Raw genomic sequence first — 15,013 nt, forward strand, 5'->3', positions numbered from 1 at the left:
CTTCTTTTACTGACTTGTACAGTGTTATTTACAAATTCTCAGTCTACTAGGATGATCCCACCCTTCCAGGATGCCAGCTGCTGTTTGCAGGACTGCCAGATAGAGGAGGGGAAAAAAAAAAAAAAAAAGTATAAACTTCTAGTTGTCATGATGCTGTATTTTACAGAGTCACTGCTTTAGAAACGAGATGACAACAAACTGGCTTCAGTTTTGGCTACCCTAGTTTAAGAAAACAATAAAAGGAAGGCGAAAAGGCCCAGAGAGAGAGAGGCAGCAAAACCAACCAGAGACAAAGAAATGTCTGGAAAAAGACAGACTGAATTCCTCTGTCTATACTGGAGAAAAAAAACCACAGAAAATTATAAGAAAAAAAAAAAAAGGCAAATGGAGAAGTAAAGCAGAAACTTCTGTAAATACATTTGTATAGAGGTTATACTGCTGAGCGTGATTACAGGTATTACTCTGTCTCAGTTCACAGAAGACAAAAATTGCTGTGGTCTAAAGTGAAGCGGATGCTGGTCTCGAGCAGACTGCAGCAATCCATGCTTCAGGATTCAGAGATGCCAGAAGAAACACCAGCACATCAGCCAAGGCAGTGATCATCCAAAGTCTATTTACTGAACCATTTTTGACAACTTTCGGATTCTTCCCTTTTCCTGCAACACTTTTTGGCACTGCCCAATGTCAAAGTGACATCCAGGCTGAGATAGGCCAACCCGGAGCAACGGCTATGTGTGTGCTGTGTTAGTGTTGCTGTTAGTCTCAAATGTTATTTCTGTAACTTTTCCCGAACTCTATCAAGCACCCTTGGGTTTCTGTGCTCAATGTTTGAGCCCAGTGCAGGTTTTCACAGACCATTTCAATATCCAGATTGCAAACCTGCAAGCTCATGAAATGAACTGCACCCAGCCCATATGTCATGAAGAGGTCCCTGTGCATCATCACCCGCACCCAAAGCCACTCCAGAATCAACCAAACCACAGCAAAGTTGTAAGCCCAACCATACATTTGTAGGCAACAGCAAAAGCACGCCGAGTCCCTTGGGCTGTGGGTTGAGAGCAGGACCAGCCACTAAGCACCTGTGCTCTGTTCAGTCTTTCCAGTTTGCGCAAACCCAAGCAACTGCAGGGTGCCAAACTTAGAAATCAAGGCAAAGGAGAAAAAAACTATGGTTGAGGATTCAACCCATTAAAATATGCATTAAGCTAAGTTAGCTTCATAACTAAGGTGGGAAAAGTCACACTGCATTTTTCTTCCTCCAAACAGAGCTCACCCACGGTGGTAAAACTCAGAGCAGGAGGAAGACACTGCTGGGCTGCCTCTGCGGCCCTTCCGCCTGCTACACCTGGCACAAACACCCAGTACCTGTCTCACTCTGACATAGCCCCACGGGCCCTTAGCGGCCAGCTCTAATTGGAGCATGATACACCTGCAGCAGGCTTAAAAATATGTGTTACTATTTGCGCTAATGCAAGTGGAGTAAATAGGTTAGGGTGACCCATGAAGGCCAGCTCCAAATCAGAGCCCCCTGAAAGTCCTGGGATACCTGGATCGAAGTTCCCAATGGAGGATTTTTGCAGTAAGGAATGCAGAAAGTGCAGCCCTGAAGAGGCACCTTCTGAGTTACACAATCACCCAGATATTTGGAAAACAATCAAAGAATCAAAGCAACAGCTTTTTTTTGTTTGTTTGTTTGTGTCTGCCATGTGGTATGGTACTAAGCACTGGAAACAATATTTTTCCCAAGGGGAGCTCTTTCAATCCGAGGAAACATTTTAGCTGATAGCTTCAAGTGACCAGCGATGCTGGCAGCACTGGTTTCTTTAGCATCCAAGCTGAGACACCCAAAAAGGAGTTTCTTTTCTGTTGGTAAAGAATAGTGCCTCCCAACACGGCCATCCCCAAGGGCTAATTACTTTTGGAAGTGCACACCTCCATCACCCAAGGTGAAGACTCTGAAGGGAAATTGCTGTTAGAACTCATTAATGAAACAGGAAGCCATTATTTCTCATTGAGTATACAGTGTCCTTTAGAAACAGCACAGGGCTGGGAAACAAGACCCAGCTGAGATCATGTGCTGGCTTTTTCCTCTCAGATAAGAGCATGAAAACCGTAGTAAACAAAGCATGCTCTGTATTGGTCTGCCAAACACCGGTATTGCTGGCTTAACGCACCCTGAACCTGCGACAGACAGCATCAGCTACCGAATTCTTTACGTGACCTTGGAAGGGAATAGCTGGTGTATCAAGTGGCAGCCCTACATCCAAGCCTCCTGCCTGGCACAGCTTTTGTAGGCACATTACTGGTGTGGGGGGGGGGTGGTGGAGCAAGGTACACTGACTTCCCTGCTACTTCAGAAGCACGGTTACTTTTCTTGAGCCATGTCTTCCCTCCATCGTGGTCCCACCAGAGCTGACACAGTGCTTCCTTCTCCGCTTCCCTCCTTGCTGGGCTCTGCGTGCCATTTGCTGTCACAGGGCTGGGCACACCATCACTGCTCCGCTACTGCTCATCCCCACAGGGTGAGGGCATCCTGTAGCAGACAGATGTTACCTGCATGTTTGCCAGCTGTTATATCCATGCTCCATCAAAGACCACAGCACAGTGATAAGTAACTTCCCTACTTGAACCGAAGATGGGAAGTAAAAAAATGAGGTTTCTTGTGGGAGTAGCCTAGCTAATAAAGAACCCCCTCTCCCTTCTCCCTCCAAAACCAGGTAAGATGTAATACATAGCCTTGGTCTTGTCTAGCTCATCACATTTCTGATGCATAAAGCATCCTCAAAATGTCCTCAAATAAGACCGTCTTCCTACCTTGTGCTATTTAAGTTAACAATCAATAAATGTGAGCCAATTCAGGATCTAACTGGGAATACCAACTGGGCATTTAGCTGGGATAACAGAGCTAATGCCACTGCTTCCAGACAGGTCCCTACAACTGTGGTCGCTGAGGGGATACTGGGGACTTGAGAGCCTGCTGCAAGCTGACCTCACGTACCCAAGCCCCCCCCCCCACTCCAAGATGCATTTGTTTTGAAGGCACACTGTGCCCAAGGGGCTGGTGGGGGAGGTGAAACAGGAGGGAGCAATGAGACCACCAGGTAAAAGAGCGATTCAGCTATGGGCTACAAATGGCCAGGGATCTTGTCCATTTGTTAATTCTCTTTTATTCCGCTTTGCCACAGAAGCCATGTAAGCATCCCATCTAAGCGGGCATGCCTGTGAAGAGGCACTACCTTAAAAACAGCAGAAAGACAACAAAGAACTTTTGAAGCTTCTCTTTTTTTTCCTTCCCACTTCCACTAAGAACTTTTTTTCTAGAGCAGGAAGATGCATCTTTTAAAGACAGATTATTGGGAACGTGAATTTAAATATGGAGTGCCAATCTAGATCTGCATGAAGGCACCCCAGAGTACCATCTAATGGTAAAAACTAAGAATGGAGGAGCCATCTAAATCCATCCCGCTTCCGATGCAGAAGAGCTCCCTACAGGATATTTACAAGTTTTTAACACCTTGGCCTTGTGCCTCACGTGCACCAGAGACATATTTTTAGGGCAATAAAACATCGCTTGTCATGGTTTAATGCTATATTTACTACTAATTATTTCCTCTTATAAAGCTCTGCTCTTTGGATAGCTGTGACATAGTTCTTAAAAAAATCAGACTAGTTGAAGAGAAGTACCCAGGCCCCTCCAGCTGCGTGCCCACCAAGGCCAGCCATTCCATGTTCCTTTTCCCAGATTAACTTCAGCTCTTGCAGTTGACAAGTGGCCAAACCCACTGACGATGGGGGTGCTGGGGGCAACAGCTGGAGTCCTCCTGCTGCTCCTGCCTGGGCACCCTCCGACCAAGGGTCTGCTGGAGGCTGGAAAGGGCGCTCCCTTCATGGCGGTGCCATCCAGGGTAGAAAAGGGTGAGCTTCCTCGGCCTTAACCACAGAGCTAAGTCCGAATTCTGTCAAAGTGAGGCCTGACAAAGTAAAAATGAAGTTCTGACTTAAGTGAAGCCTGAGGAAATATGATTTCACTTTACATGTCTCCGTCTCTCTCTCGTACACACAACTCCAACCTAAGTGATTTCATCTTCCATGGCAGAAGGTCAGCCATTTCAACGCTGTTTTTTTTCCACAGCGAGTCACAGTTTCTGCTCTCCTGGCAGATCTGCACAATCGACATCCTAAATAAACCACAAAAGCAAGGCAATTTGAAGTTATTGGACGCTTTTATTTTAATGCAGCACCCAGCTCCATATCACATACATTTTCCAAAATTAGATGGGCATAGTATAGAACACTATACATTTTGCAGCTTACCACGTGGACAGTCTGCAGCTGTGAAAACAAATTGCTTAAATCTGGCTATCTACTTTTTAAAGTTAAAATTCAAATATATAATAGCCTCAGGGTACTTTTTTTTAGATTAACAATGATAATGCTTGCAATACAATTTTTTTTATATCAAAGAAACATTAACAGAGTAAAACATAATGCATATGTTCACAGCACATTACCATGAAGATAACTGAAAAAAGCTTCAAAATACATCGTCTCTTCTCAAACATACTATACCACTTAGGATCTGGGGTTTTTTTCCTGAAAAAATACTTTTACTCTTTAGTCAATAAAATATGTGGCTTCATGAGCCCATGTATTTTCTTGTCAAGGACCGTGTGTGCTGAAGGGATGGTGCTGGAGAGCAGACACCCCTCATTCCCTGGCTAGCAACTTCTACCAGCTCTCCTTCTCCTGATCTAGAAGCTCAGCTGGCAGAAAGCAGCTTATACACCACCAAAAGGCAATTTTCTTGTCATGCTCATCCTAAATGCTCACCATGAAGGGTTCCCATGTCCCAACCATGCCTTTGGGGTCATTTTACCATGCAAGCTGTCACCACCCCACGCTGGTTAGCCCTGGCAGTGTCAAGCTGGGACTGTGAATGATAGCTAAACAAGTTCCTCTCCCTGATCTCGGAATTCTGTATCCACCAGCAAAACTACTGCCATGCACGTAAAAATAGTTTGGAGATAGTATTTTGAGTTAAAAAGGATATTCACCAACTTACCAATAACAAGGCTGAATCTACTCATCGCTGACATTTTTGCTACATCACCAAAACTGTCTGGAAGAGAGAGCTGAGAACTGTCTGGAAAGAGGTGCTAATGTTTCCACTGCATACTAGTATAACATTAATAACCAGAAGAAGGACATTGATTATTAAGAATTAATGTTTGTTCCCAGAGAGTTTGTTTAAAGGAATGCCTCTGAAATGAATGGAAGCTGTTTGCCTTGCATAATTACCAGGTCATTATTTATATTTAAAGGCTCACATAAAAATGGCTTGATCTATAAAGGCAACCAGTCACTACACTTAGCTGGGAATTCTTCTTTTCGACCACTGAATTACCATGTACTGAAACATGTATTTCAAACAAAGGTATCAGGTGATATGAACATTAACAGATCCATACAGAAATGCATGATCAAAAGGAAGACACATGAGTGCACACTCACACAGACACAGAGGAAGATTCTTATCTGCTCTGCCTAGTCTTGGCCCGCAGACAAAAGTATTTAATTGTCCAAACCAGAATAGCTGCAGGAAATTGAAGACTGAGCAACGGGCATCAGGCTCACGGTCAGCGCATCCTCTCACATGCAAGGAAGCTGTGCTCCAGCTCCTGTTCCCAGTTACCCTGTCTTGCTGGGGATGTTCTGCTCTGCATAAATACCTACAAGAAACCATGCACTGAGGAGAGCGAGACCTCATGCATGGGAAGCTGCTCTAGCTCCTCGGTCAGGCTGTAAGCTGGGATAAGCAGATCCTAGTTGCTGTTCTCAGTCAGGCATGTCAGGGGCTTAAAGTTGATTGCTCTCCTGTCACTCAAGAAAGTGCCCTGAACACTGAGCAAACTGCCTGTGAGCTCTCCCCTTCTGACCAGCTGGTGTGCCTTGGGTCTAGGAGCATCTCCCATCCAAAGCTTCAGAAAGTAAAGGTTTCTGCAAGAAATGACGACTTTGCTGTACCCACATTTTTCCAAAGGAAGAATTATTTTTTGACAAAGTTTGTGATACTGCATTTAGATGTGAATTCTGTCCAGCCAGGTTCTGTTGATAGTACTCATGTGCATAGCTGCATGGAGCAATTGCCAGAAGCACTGCCTATAGCTTCACGATGCCCTCTCCTCTCCTCTCCCTCTGAAAATGCTAACAGACTCCCAAAATCAGACACATTTTTTCATTTTGCATGGGCTATCATGAATGCTTAAGTACTGAGACATACAGAAGAGTAACTTCCTGCATCATATGTATAACACACCGACATTTCTCCTTGAATATTTCGCTTTACTCTCTATGTGCAGTAGTGTATCATCATAGCTGACATTTCACCAAACAGAATATAAATCAACTCACAGTGCAGGCCTTGAAGTGGGACATTTGAAGCCCAGTGGGGCATTTGATTGCAACCCTGAAAATGCAGGGATGGTTAAAATTTTTAATTTATTAAGTCCAGTGGTAGAGTAACAACTGAGTAAGTATTTCATTGTTGGCTAACCAAGTATCCTAATTGCCAGTGAATGAAACCCCCTCCCTGTACGTTAGAAGGGAGACATTTGAAAAAGACATAAAGCAGACTTTTCCACTCTTCTTTTGAACAGCATCTGTTCCATGAATAACAAATGGGGGATTATTCTAAAGGAAGCTCCTATAAAACATGAAAAAATTCTCCACTGCCTTCAAAATGCAAATGTGCATGCCCCTCTGTCATCATTGAAAAACTGTCCTTGGAAAATCACTATAAAATAAAAAGCAAATGTGCCATATGATTATTTCCTATTGAATAGTAGGGGCTTGTTAACCAAATGACAATGTAAGAACTAAAAAGCAAACAGAGCAAGCACTTAACCTCATTAAAATCTCAGGAATTACTCAAGTGTTATGAACATATGAAATAAATGATTGTAACTTCTGAACAGTTCCACTACTAGCAAGAAGGCAGCAGCTCTTTTGCAGCTTCCCAGAAAAGTCTGCAGTTGCTGCATTTTGTCACTGACCTGGAATGACCGCCTGACCCCAACTATGCAACAGTCACACAAAAGAAGTCTCAAATCCAGAGAAACGGTTGTTACTTGGTGACAGTGATTTAGTTGAATCAAACCCAATGCATTACAAAAACAGATTTGTAGTAACAGTTCTGCAAATACTTATTGTCACCTTCAGACTTCTGGATCCATGTCCCGCACCCGTACCTCTTTCAGAAAAAGCGGCCCGTTTCCTCATCACTTTGAACATTCCTATTGATGTCTGCCTTATCTCTCAACAAAACTTTTGGCTGATCTGGTATTCTCAGATATCTCACTGCAGCCACTCCATAATACACCCAGAAGGGAGGCTACCCAGCTGCTTCAAATCTGCTTCTCCTTCCTCCCAGCCCCAGGGCCACCCTCTAGCTACAGGGAGAAAGCATCACACCAACAACAGTAAAAAAACTGTTTCACCACTTCTGCAAGGCAAACGCGTACAGTCAAATTAGGTCAGTGAACAACAGGATATGAACACGTGCAGCGTCATGGTTAAGACGGATAACAGGCAGGTGACCCTCCCTTGCAGTGAGGCACACACCATATCCATGGTGGGAGCAGGGCTGGCATCGTTATGTCTGAAGTTGCCCAATCTAAGAAGACTGGCCCAAGAAAAAAGAGCAACATTAGTTAGCAAGCTTCCATTGTGAGAACTGAGACCGAAGCCAACGACCACTGCTTCCACAGAAAAATCCCTATAGGATCCAGTTGGCCTTGGATCAGACCCAGGTTAAAAACTAATCTTTGTTTCTTCATTTAGAAAATAGATGGATGAGCATTAGCAGCTTTATCCTATCAGCAGCATCTCCAGTGAGGTGCAAAGGAACCTTAATGAAAGCCTGTTGAAGGCAATTATTTCCATCACACGTTTTATAACCTCATATATAGCACTTTTGCTATCTTTCTTCTTTTGGAAGTACAGTTCTTGTACACCTTCTTACAACAAATCAGCAGCTATTAAGACAACAAAGCAGACTAATATAAATGTACACAGAACAGCTCTTATAAAAATGCCCTGAAAGCATTTTTAACCTCTTGTTAGAAATACGCTGTTGTTTAAAGGAAAAAAGCTGTAAACCAGTGATCTCAAACACAGTAAAAGTATGCAGAGACACTGGCAGTTGCAAGCAAGTGATCAAACACTGGTGATATGAAAGGTATAGCTCAAAAACCATTTTTTTTTTTGTAATTTCCAAAATAATTAGATTTTAGTATTTTTTTACTGTTCTTTCTTATTATTTGAACTTATAAAATACAAGTTCTGTAAGATTAAAATATATCCATGATTGCATAATAAACAGTACTAAGAAAATAATTATCTGGCATGCGATTGCGGATAGACTCTGTATGTCTAATGAGCTTTATTCCTGTAATACATTAAACCCACAGGTACTCCACCGTGATATAATCCTACAGGAATCAGTAACATCCAGAAGGCCATCTCAGAAGATGAGGTTTATATTTAAGTAAGAATTCAGGAATTCTGTACCTCCTAATGATTGGGGCAGGAGGTGCTGCCAGAACACATAAAAATCAGGAATTCTTTACATAAATAAAACACTCTCAGGTTATTCATTTCAGTGGTAGACTGCATTTACACATCAGCCTGGGAAGAGGGAGGAAAGGCAGCAAAGCATCCTCCCATGCAGAAATATCCAGCAGTCAGCTATTTGTTTTCTGTACCTCCTTCACCTGCAAAAAGGCAAATGCGTGCAGCAGGGTGAAGGGAGACCCAACAAGCCGGTCCTTCCCACCACCGCAGCCAAACCCCTGCTCAGCTGCACCGCGCTCCTCTCCTTGCATGGCTGTCAGGACCCGCGCTCCGCTCTCACTGCTGCACGGCGGTGCGGGAAGTCACAAGACGGTGACTGGACGTAGCTGCTCCAGCTGTGTTTCCAAGGCAATTCGTTCCTTGTGAACCTCCTGCAGGAGGGAGAGATGTGCTGTAGCTTTTGGGATGCTCATATGCACCACCCTGCTCTGGTGGCGAGCAGCCAGGCAGACCACTGGCACCGACTAGAGGCTTGGGGCTCTGCTGTTTAAATAACTCTCCTTGAGGTCTCAAAACATCCCACCGATGCCCTATGACCACCCCACACAGCTGTCCACTGTCTCCTTACAGCAAGGCAATATAGAGGCTCAAGCACTTGCTTCGGTGATCATGGAGAGGAGTCATCCCCTGGCCAGTGGAACAGCCTGGGATGCAATGGAGCCATTTTTACCAAAGTAAATCAGGTTATTTTGAAATCACGTTTCCCTCAAAACTGCTTATTGAGAAATTTTGGTTGACACAACCAACCTCTTTCCTTTTGGGAATGAACAACACTTAGCCTTTCTAAGATGACACAGGCTTTGCAATCTACCTCTTCGGCAGCTGTGGCAGGAAGATTACCAGTCTCAGATGGAAGCTAACTGTGAGGGCTTTGGGGATCACTGATTCTGGAAAAGTCCTTCCTGGTCTCGAGGCTGCCCCCGTCTCGCTGACCTCCCATCAAAGGGCTCCCTGGCCAGTGTGGGAGCCAGGCTGCCCTGCGACTCCTCCAGGCTTTGGTACCCCATTTAGAAGGCAGGCTCAGCCCCCTGCCACGGGAGTGCACTTGAACACTCCCTGTGCCTCGGTGAAAGCTGTGCCTGAGGGGTACCCCTCAAGTCTTCTGGTCTCCATAAAACCAGCAAAGCTCTGCTCCCATCAGAAAGCTTCTAGGCAGCATATGACTTGAAGGACAAGTTCAGTTTTCTGCTCCTGTGTGAACTTAGGCAAATCCCTGTCCTTCCGTGCTTCTCTCACCCTGCTGTAAAATACAGGTAACAGTACTGGCCTGCTTTGTGAAGGTCAGGGAGTTTAAGCATGCTGAAGGTCGCGCATGGAAGCAAGTAAGACCTGAGCTAAGGAATGATGGCAATGTGCTGTCATGAAAAGCTTCCATCTCCATGCTTATCTCAACTGCTGTCCTCCATTTTGATGATTCCAGTGCAGAGCATCTACCCTGCATCCCCCTCATGGGACTCTTGAAAAGCAGTTAAGAATTGCATCAAGCAAAACTGAACATCCATCAAACTTTCACCTTGACTAGAGAAAAAGTGCAACTGGGGGTTCACCTCCCCTTCCACACAACTGCATTCATAATATACAAGGAAGAAAAAAGCTGTAGCAGATGAAAAACTGAAGTCTGTACTACCTTTGGACTAAGACAACAGAAAAATGAGAACTGGTATTTGTAAGAAAACAGCTCCTTGAGAACATGTTAAAAGACAAGTCAGCAGACATAAAGAATCAGTGTTAGATGTTCGTGCAAAGCATGGTTTAGCCAGTCCATGCATACCAAACGCCTGACTCCAGGAGACTGTTACGTAGCACAACTGATCAGAAGACAAGTTACGCTTGAGTTGCTCTCCTGCACTAGGTGACACCGTATTACCAAACTTTTCAGAAAGACAAAGTTCACCCTTTAGACTAACTGCCAGTGGAGCCATAGGCCCACTCGTTAGCACTTTTCCCAGAAAGCCTCATCCTTCCCACATATACAGTACAGTTATTCCCTTCCAGAAAGCAGGAATTAATGCAGTAGGTCTCATCTGAGAGGATGAACAAGACTCTCTGCTGGCGGTGACACATAACCGATTGAAGGGAGCTTTGTCACTAATTTTCAATGCACTCCTTACCTTCAGCTGCTGCTGGAGCTCACTGTTCAACCTGGCGAGCACAGCATTGGCTTCTTTGTTTTTTCGTATAGCGGTCTGAATAGCCCTTTTCTGCTTGGAAGACTGTCTGCCAGACAGATAAAATACAAAACATTTCAATTAAGAGCCCCAACAGTGGCTGATGCCAGAAGATCAGCCATCCATTTTGCACGTCTGTACTCTGTACACACTGGACTACACTTCAAAGACAAGGTACAAACTACAGTTAAGAAAAAAAAAAAAAAGCTAACACTGAAATGAGATGGCTGAATCGGGTAGACTATTTGAAAGTAGAACAGCCAGACTTGTTAACCTAAATGACAGAAACATTTTAGGCTGTCTCAATTATTAAAAATCACTGCACTCTGATTCAGCTTAAGAATAATCCCTGCATAGCTGTGCTTATTGCAGCATCTTTGCATTAGCTGTTTTCAGACACTTGTAAATGAGTTTTAAAGATTCAGGAGTGGTTAACAGAAAATACAAAAAGCATTCTATGTGGAGAGAAAGGACATCTGCATGAAAATACCATCTCAGATTTTTTGGGCCACTGCTGATTCTGATGTGTCTTTACTTCAAAAAGTAATCTTTCTGTCATTCAAAGCAGTCATTTCCACCAAAACCATCTGATGTCACAAACAGGAAGAGGTAGATGCCTTATGGACTTTCCTCATCTCTCTTGCTGTTTACATAAAAGATTTATCTCCTATTATTATTATTACTCTATAGCCCATGGTAGCTAATCTGGAGGAAATTAGTTAGGCAAACAGTGACAAAAAGAGACAGTTCTGTACATAAGGACCAATCTATTCTGCAAAACAGGTAACAACAGGGAAAAGGAAATAAAATACAGAAAATACTGGCCGAATACGCGAGCCTTTTTCCAAATAGCTTATTTTAAAGTCTTACATGAAGCATCAAGAGCTCTTTAATGACAAATTTGATCTAAACCAGATGCCCTATTTAAAGAAGGTCCACAGTGGTACATAGTCCCCACTAGCTCTTCTCTCTACAGGGCTGATGGCACTGATCTTTGCAACAGAATCTGTTTTGCAGCACAGACAGGTCTTTATGCTGTTATCTTCCAGTGAACTGTCAGTTTTCTGCTTCACAATTTTGCTTCTAAGTACTCTCCATAGGCTGTAAAGCAACAAATGATAGGAAAAACTAAAAAGCAGGGTGATATACCTCTGTGGTCATGTAAACATTTTAGAAAAGATATAGACAAGGCAGTATTAAGTTGAGATGCTAACAAATGCTGTTATCTTTCTTTGAACCTCTATGGAATATGTACTCCCAAAGCACAAAAATAGCACTTTAAGAGCATCCTAGGAGTCTCACTACTTATTCTAATCTCCAATTATGCAGCACAGATTCAATCCACTGATAAACAGTTTGCCAAGAACTGCTCAACTGATTTGGGCAGCTTGGTTTTGTTTCAGACTGAATCAGACAACCTTGCAAGGCTTTGGGCGAAGGCGGGCTATAATGTTGGCACACTGTTTCAGTGGAGGGAGATGTATAGATCCAACAGGGCTCCAAGTGCCTTTGCTTACAATTTGTACAGTCCCTTCTCCGCTGCCACTAAATAAATACATAGTGAAATCTCTACAAGTCTTTGCTGCTGTCAGTTTCAACAGCTGTATTTCTGACAGCAAACACCACAGCCTGGGTTTGGCAGTTACTGGATTATCACAAGTGGTCTATGGCTCAGATCATACCAGTGGCAAGATCATTTCCAACCTGCCTTGTGATGATGCAACATCAAGCATCTTGTGACTCTATTTCCTACATTTTTATCTGGTCATATCTGTCCACATGAATGAGCAAAATTCCAGAAGATATGTGCAAGGCAAAAGCATGCACCCATGGATCTAAAAGGAGTTGTGTTACAGATGCTGGCTGAACAGCTAGGCCCGCTCTTCAGACATGTCTACCAGACACAGAGGCAGAACACCTTTGAAGAGGCTATCAATCAAGTATTTCCAACTTACACAGTCACTACAGACTTAAGTCTGCATTTGAAAAGACAGATGTAGATTTCAGAGACCTGTATCTTGTGAAGCATTCTCAAAACCAGAACTATTAAGCACAAAGTCACACAAAGAGCAAACCCTGCCACACCAGATCTCACGGTGCAGCCTGGTATGCTTGGTACAGGTTTTTACTTTTGGACTGGGAGGTGAGGCTTGACTGCTGGCAGGGAAGAAGTCACATTTATAGTGGGAGAAAGCTCGGGAGTCTCCAGCCCCTGCGCCTCTGTCCGGAGCTTCCTGCGAGCAGGTTTGGAGGGTGGCTGAGCGAGAACAACCTCCTGCAAGGGGGAAGTACAGCAACATTAAGTCAGGCCATATGCATCCCATCATTAGGCTGGGGAGTACTTGTGACATAGAAATTGCTGACAGCTGGCCTAAGATTTCATAATTTAAAGAGGTACAGAATTCAGATTTGGTAATAGCTTCTCAGGTTTCTGACTCTGACAAAAGGAACAATAACTCCTGCAACCCCTTAATGAATGAAATTATTATATTGGTGGTTTGCCTTCATCGGGATGAAAAGCTCCTCAGAACTGGATTGTACAGCTCTGTGTGCATTTGTGGGGGGTGGGGGAGTGCAGACGGAGGGGTATAAATACATATACTAGCCCCTGGTTGACCCAAAAGCATTAAAACCAAAACAAGATTTGTTTTTAATTATGCTCAGTTGGTAAGAATCAATAACCAATCACTTGCATGCCAACTTACTCCCTCGCCCATCTGGCATAGAGTCTCTCTCCCTTCTCCCCTCCTCCCTTACATGAACCAACACTGAAAACAGGTTAAAAAGACAAACGTATAAACCTATCCATGCAAAATGAACATGTTGGAAATGTAGGAGGCCAGTTAATTCTCTTGATAAGCTGCATGAAAGAAATAATCTGTTTTGTAGGTAAAAGAATGTCTTGGATTTTTATGACTTCAGTGGCAAGAAGTGTTTTCATTATTTTAAATTAAGACACCCCTTCTTTTGCAATGAGAAGTAGTTTTAATGCCTTATAGCTGTTTTAAATCTGAAATATAAATATATCCTTTTCAGTGTATTTTATTATTAGATCTCTCTTATTCATGAATGAGAAAGTTAAAACTCAAAAAGATGAAGTGAATTGATAAAGGTCATACATTTAGTGTCACAGTCAAGACCAGAGACCAAATTTTATTATCACTTGCACAGTGCCCGTTTTACTGGGCCAGACTATCTTCCCGATTGTATTTTGGCCAAATGTTAATAAAATAAGAAAAAAACCCACCACCAAACAAATAAGGAAGCATTCAATGACCCAGCAATCGTAACAAAAAACCCAGCACTGTAGTAAGCTGCGCAACTCAGCAGAAGAGACTATTATGAGTGACACAGAATGAAACCAACTAAGACCACCAATGCTTAGTATTAGAGGGATTACAATTATTAGAGGAATTTAAATAATAAGGAAACAAGAGGTTTCAACACTAAAAAGCAGTTCTGCCGTTACTGAAAAAAAGAATAATCTAAACATATTATGAGATCTTTTGATCAGGATATCAGCACATCAGTGCTGCACAGCTCTCAGATCATACCATGCTCTGAAATCCTACGCTTATGTGCAGCTCTTTGCAAACACACAACGTAGGTCAAGTGAGGAACTGGCATGTGCCTTGTACAACTATAAACTGGTGGGATGACAAATGCACTATCCTAGTCTTGGCACCTCGAAGTGCCAAAATCCTATGAAATCCTCTTCCATTTCAAATGCAATATTGGAAAAAACGATCCAATACCTAAAAGCAGAGCCCTCTGCAGGGGCTCTCTGGCTGGCTGCTGTTGCAGCAGGCTTTGGAAGGTGGGTCAGCACTGCACCAACCACCTGGCCTTCCACACCCCATAGCCTGGTGCTTCTATGCGTTTTGGGGATCCAGGTGGGACAAGGGTGAACATGAAGTAGGTGGACCACAAGGATTTCATCTCCCCAGCAGGGCTGCAAAGCAGAGCGAGGAAGAAGCAGGGCCAGGCTAGATGCAGCACGTCATGAGCACAAGCGGAGCAAGGACACTGTTCAGAAAGACCTATCACATATAGCAAATGACACCAGACATCTGTTTGCGCTCCCTGTTAGGGTAAGAAGTGTGATGATGCTCCCTGGGCAAGGTATATACTACATACAGCACCTGCCAACAGTTCTTGGCTGGGCTGAGCAAAGGTCTTGCAGATGCTCCCTGGCTGCAGGAGGGACTGGAGCG

At 43.6% G+C, this 15,013-nt stretch overlaps 1 protein-coding gene across 1 annotated transcript in view; it reads right to left on the minus strand.

Annotated features, from left to right (window-relative positions):
- Nucleotides 1-4,204: 4,204 nt before the first annotated feature.
- REPS2 (RALBP1 associated Eps domain containing 2) overlaps nucleotides 4,205-15,013 on the minus strand; it is a 103,594-nt gene continuing 92,785 nt past the window's right edge. The window contains exons 17-19 of the mRNA XM_056328211.1: nucleotides 12,929-13,074; nucleotides 10,743-10,848; nucleotides 4,205-9,002 (exon numbers count right to left, since the gene is read on the minus strand). Coding sequence (XP_056184186.1) covers nucleotides 8,934-9,002; nucleotides 10,743-10,848; nucleotides 12,929-13,074 — 321 coding nt within the window. The 3' untranslated portion in view covers nucleotides 4,205-8,933. The remainder of the gene's footprint in view (nucleotides 9,003-10,742; nucleotides 10,849-12,928; nucleotides 13,075-15,013) is intronic.

Source organism: Falco biarmicus, chromosome 2, assembly GCF_023638135.1.
Source record: "Falco biarmicus isolate bFalBia1 chromosome 2, bFalBia1.pri, whole genome shotgun sequence".
In the NCBI taxonomy this organism is placed as follows: domain Eukaryota; kingdom Metazoa; phylum Chordata; class Aves; order Falconiformes; family Falconidae; genus Falco; species Falco biarmicus.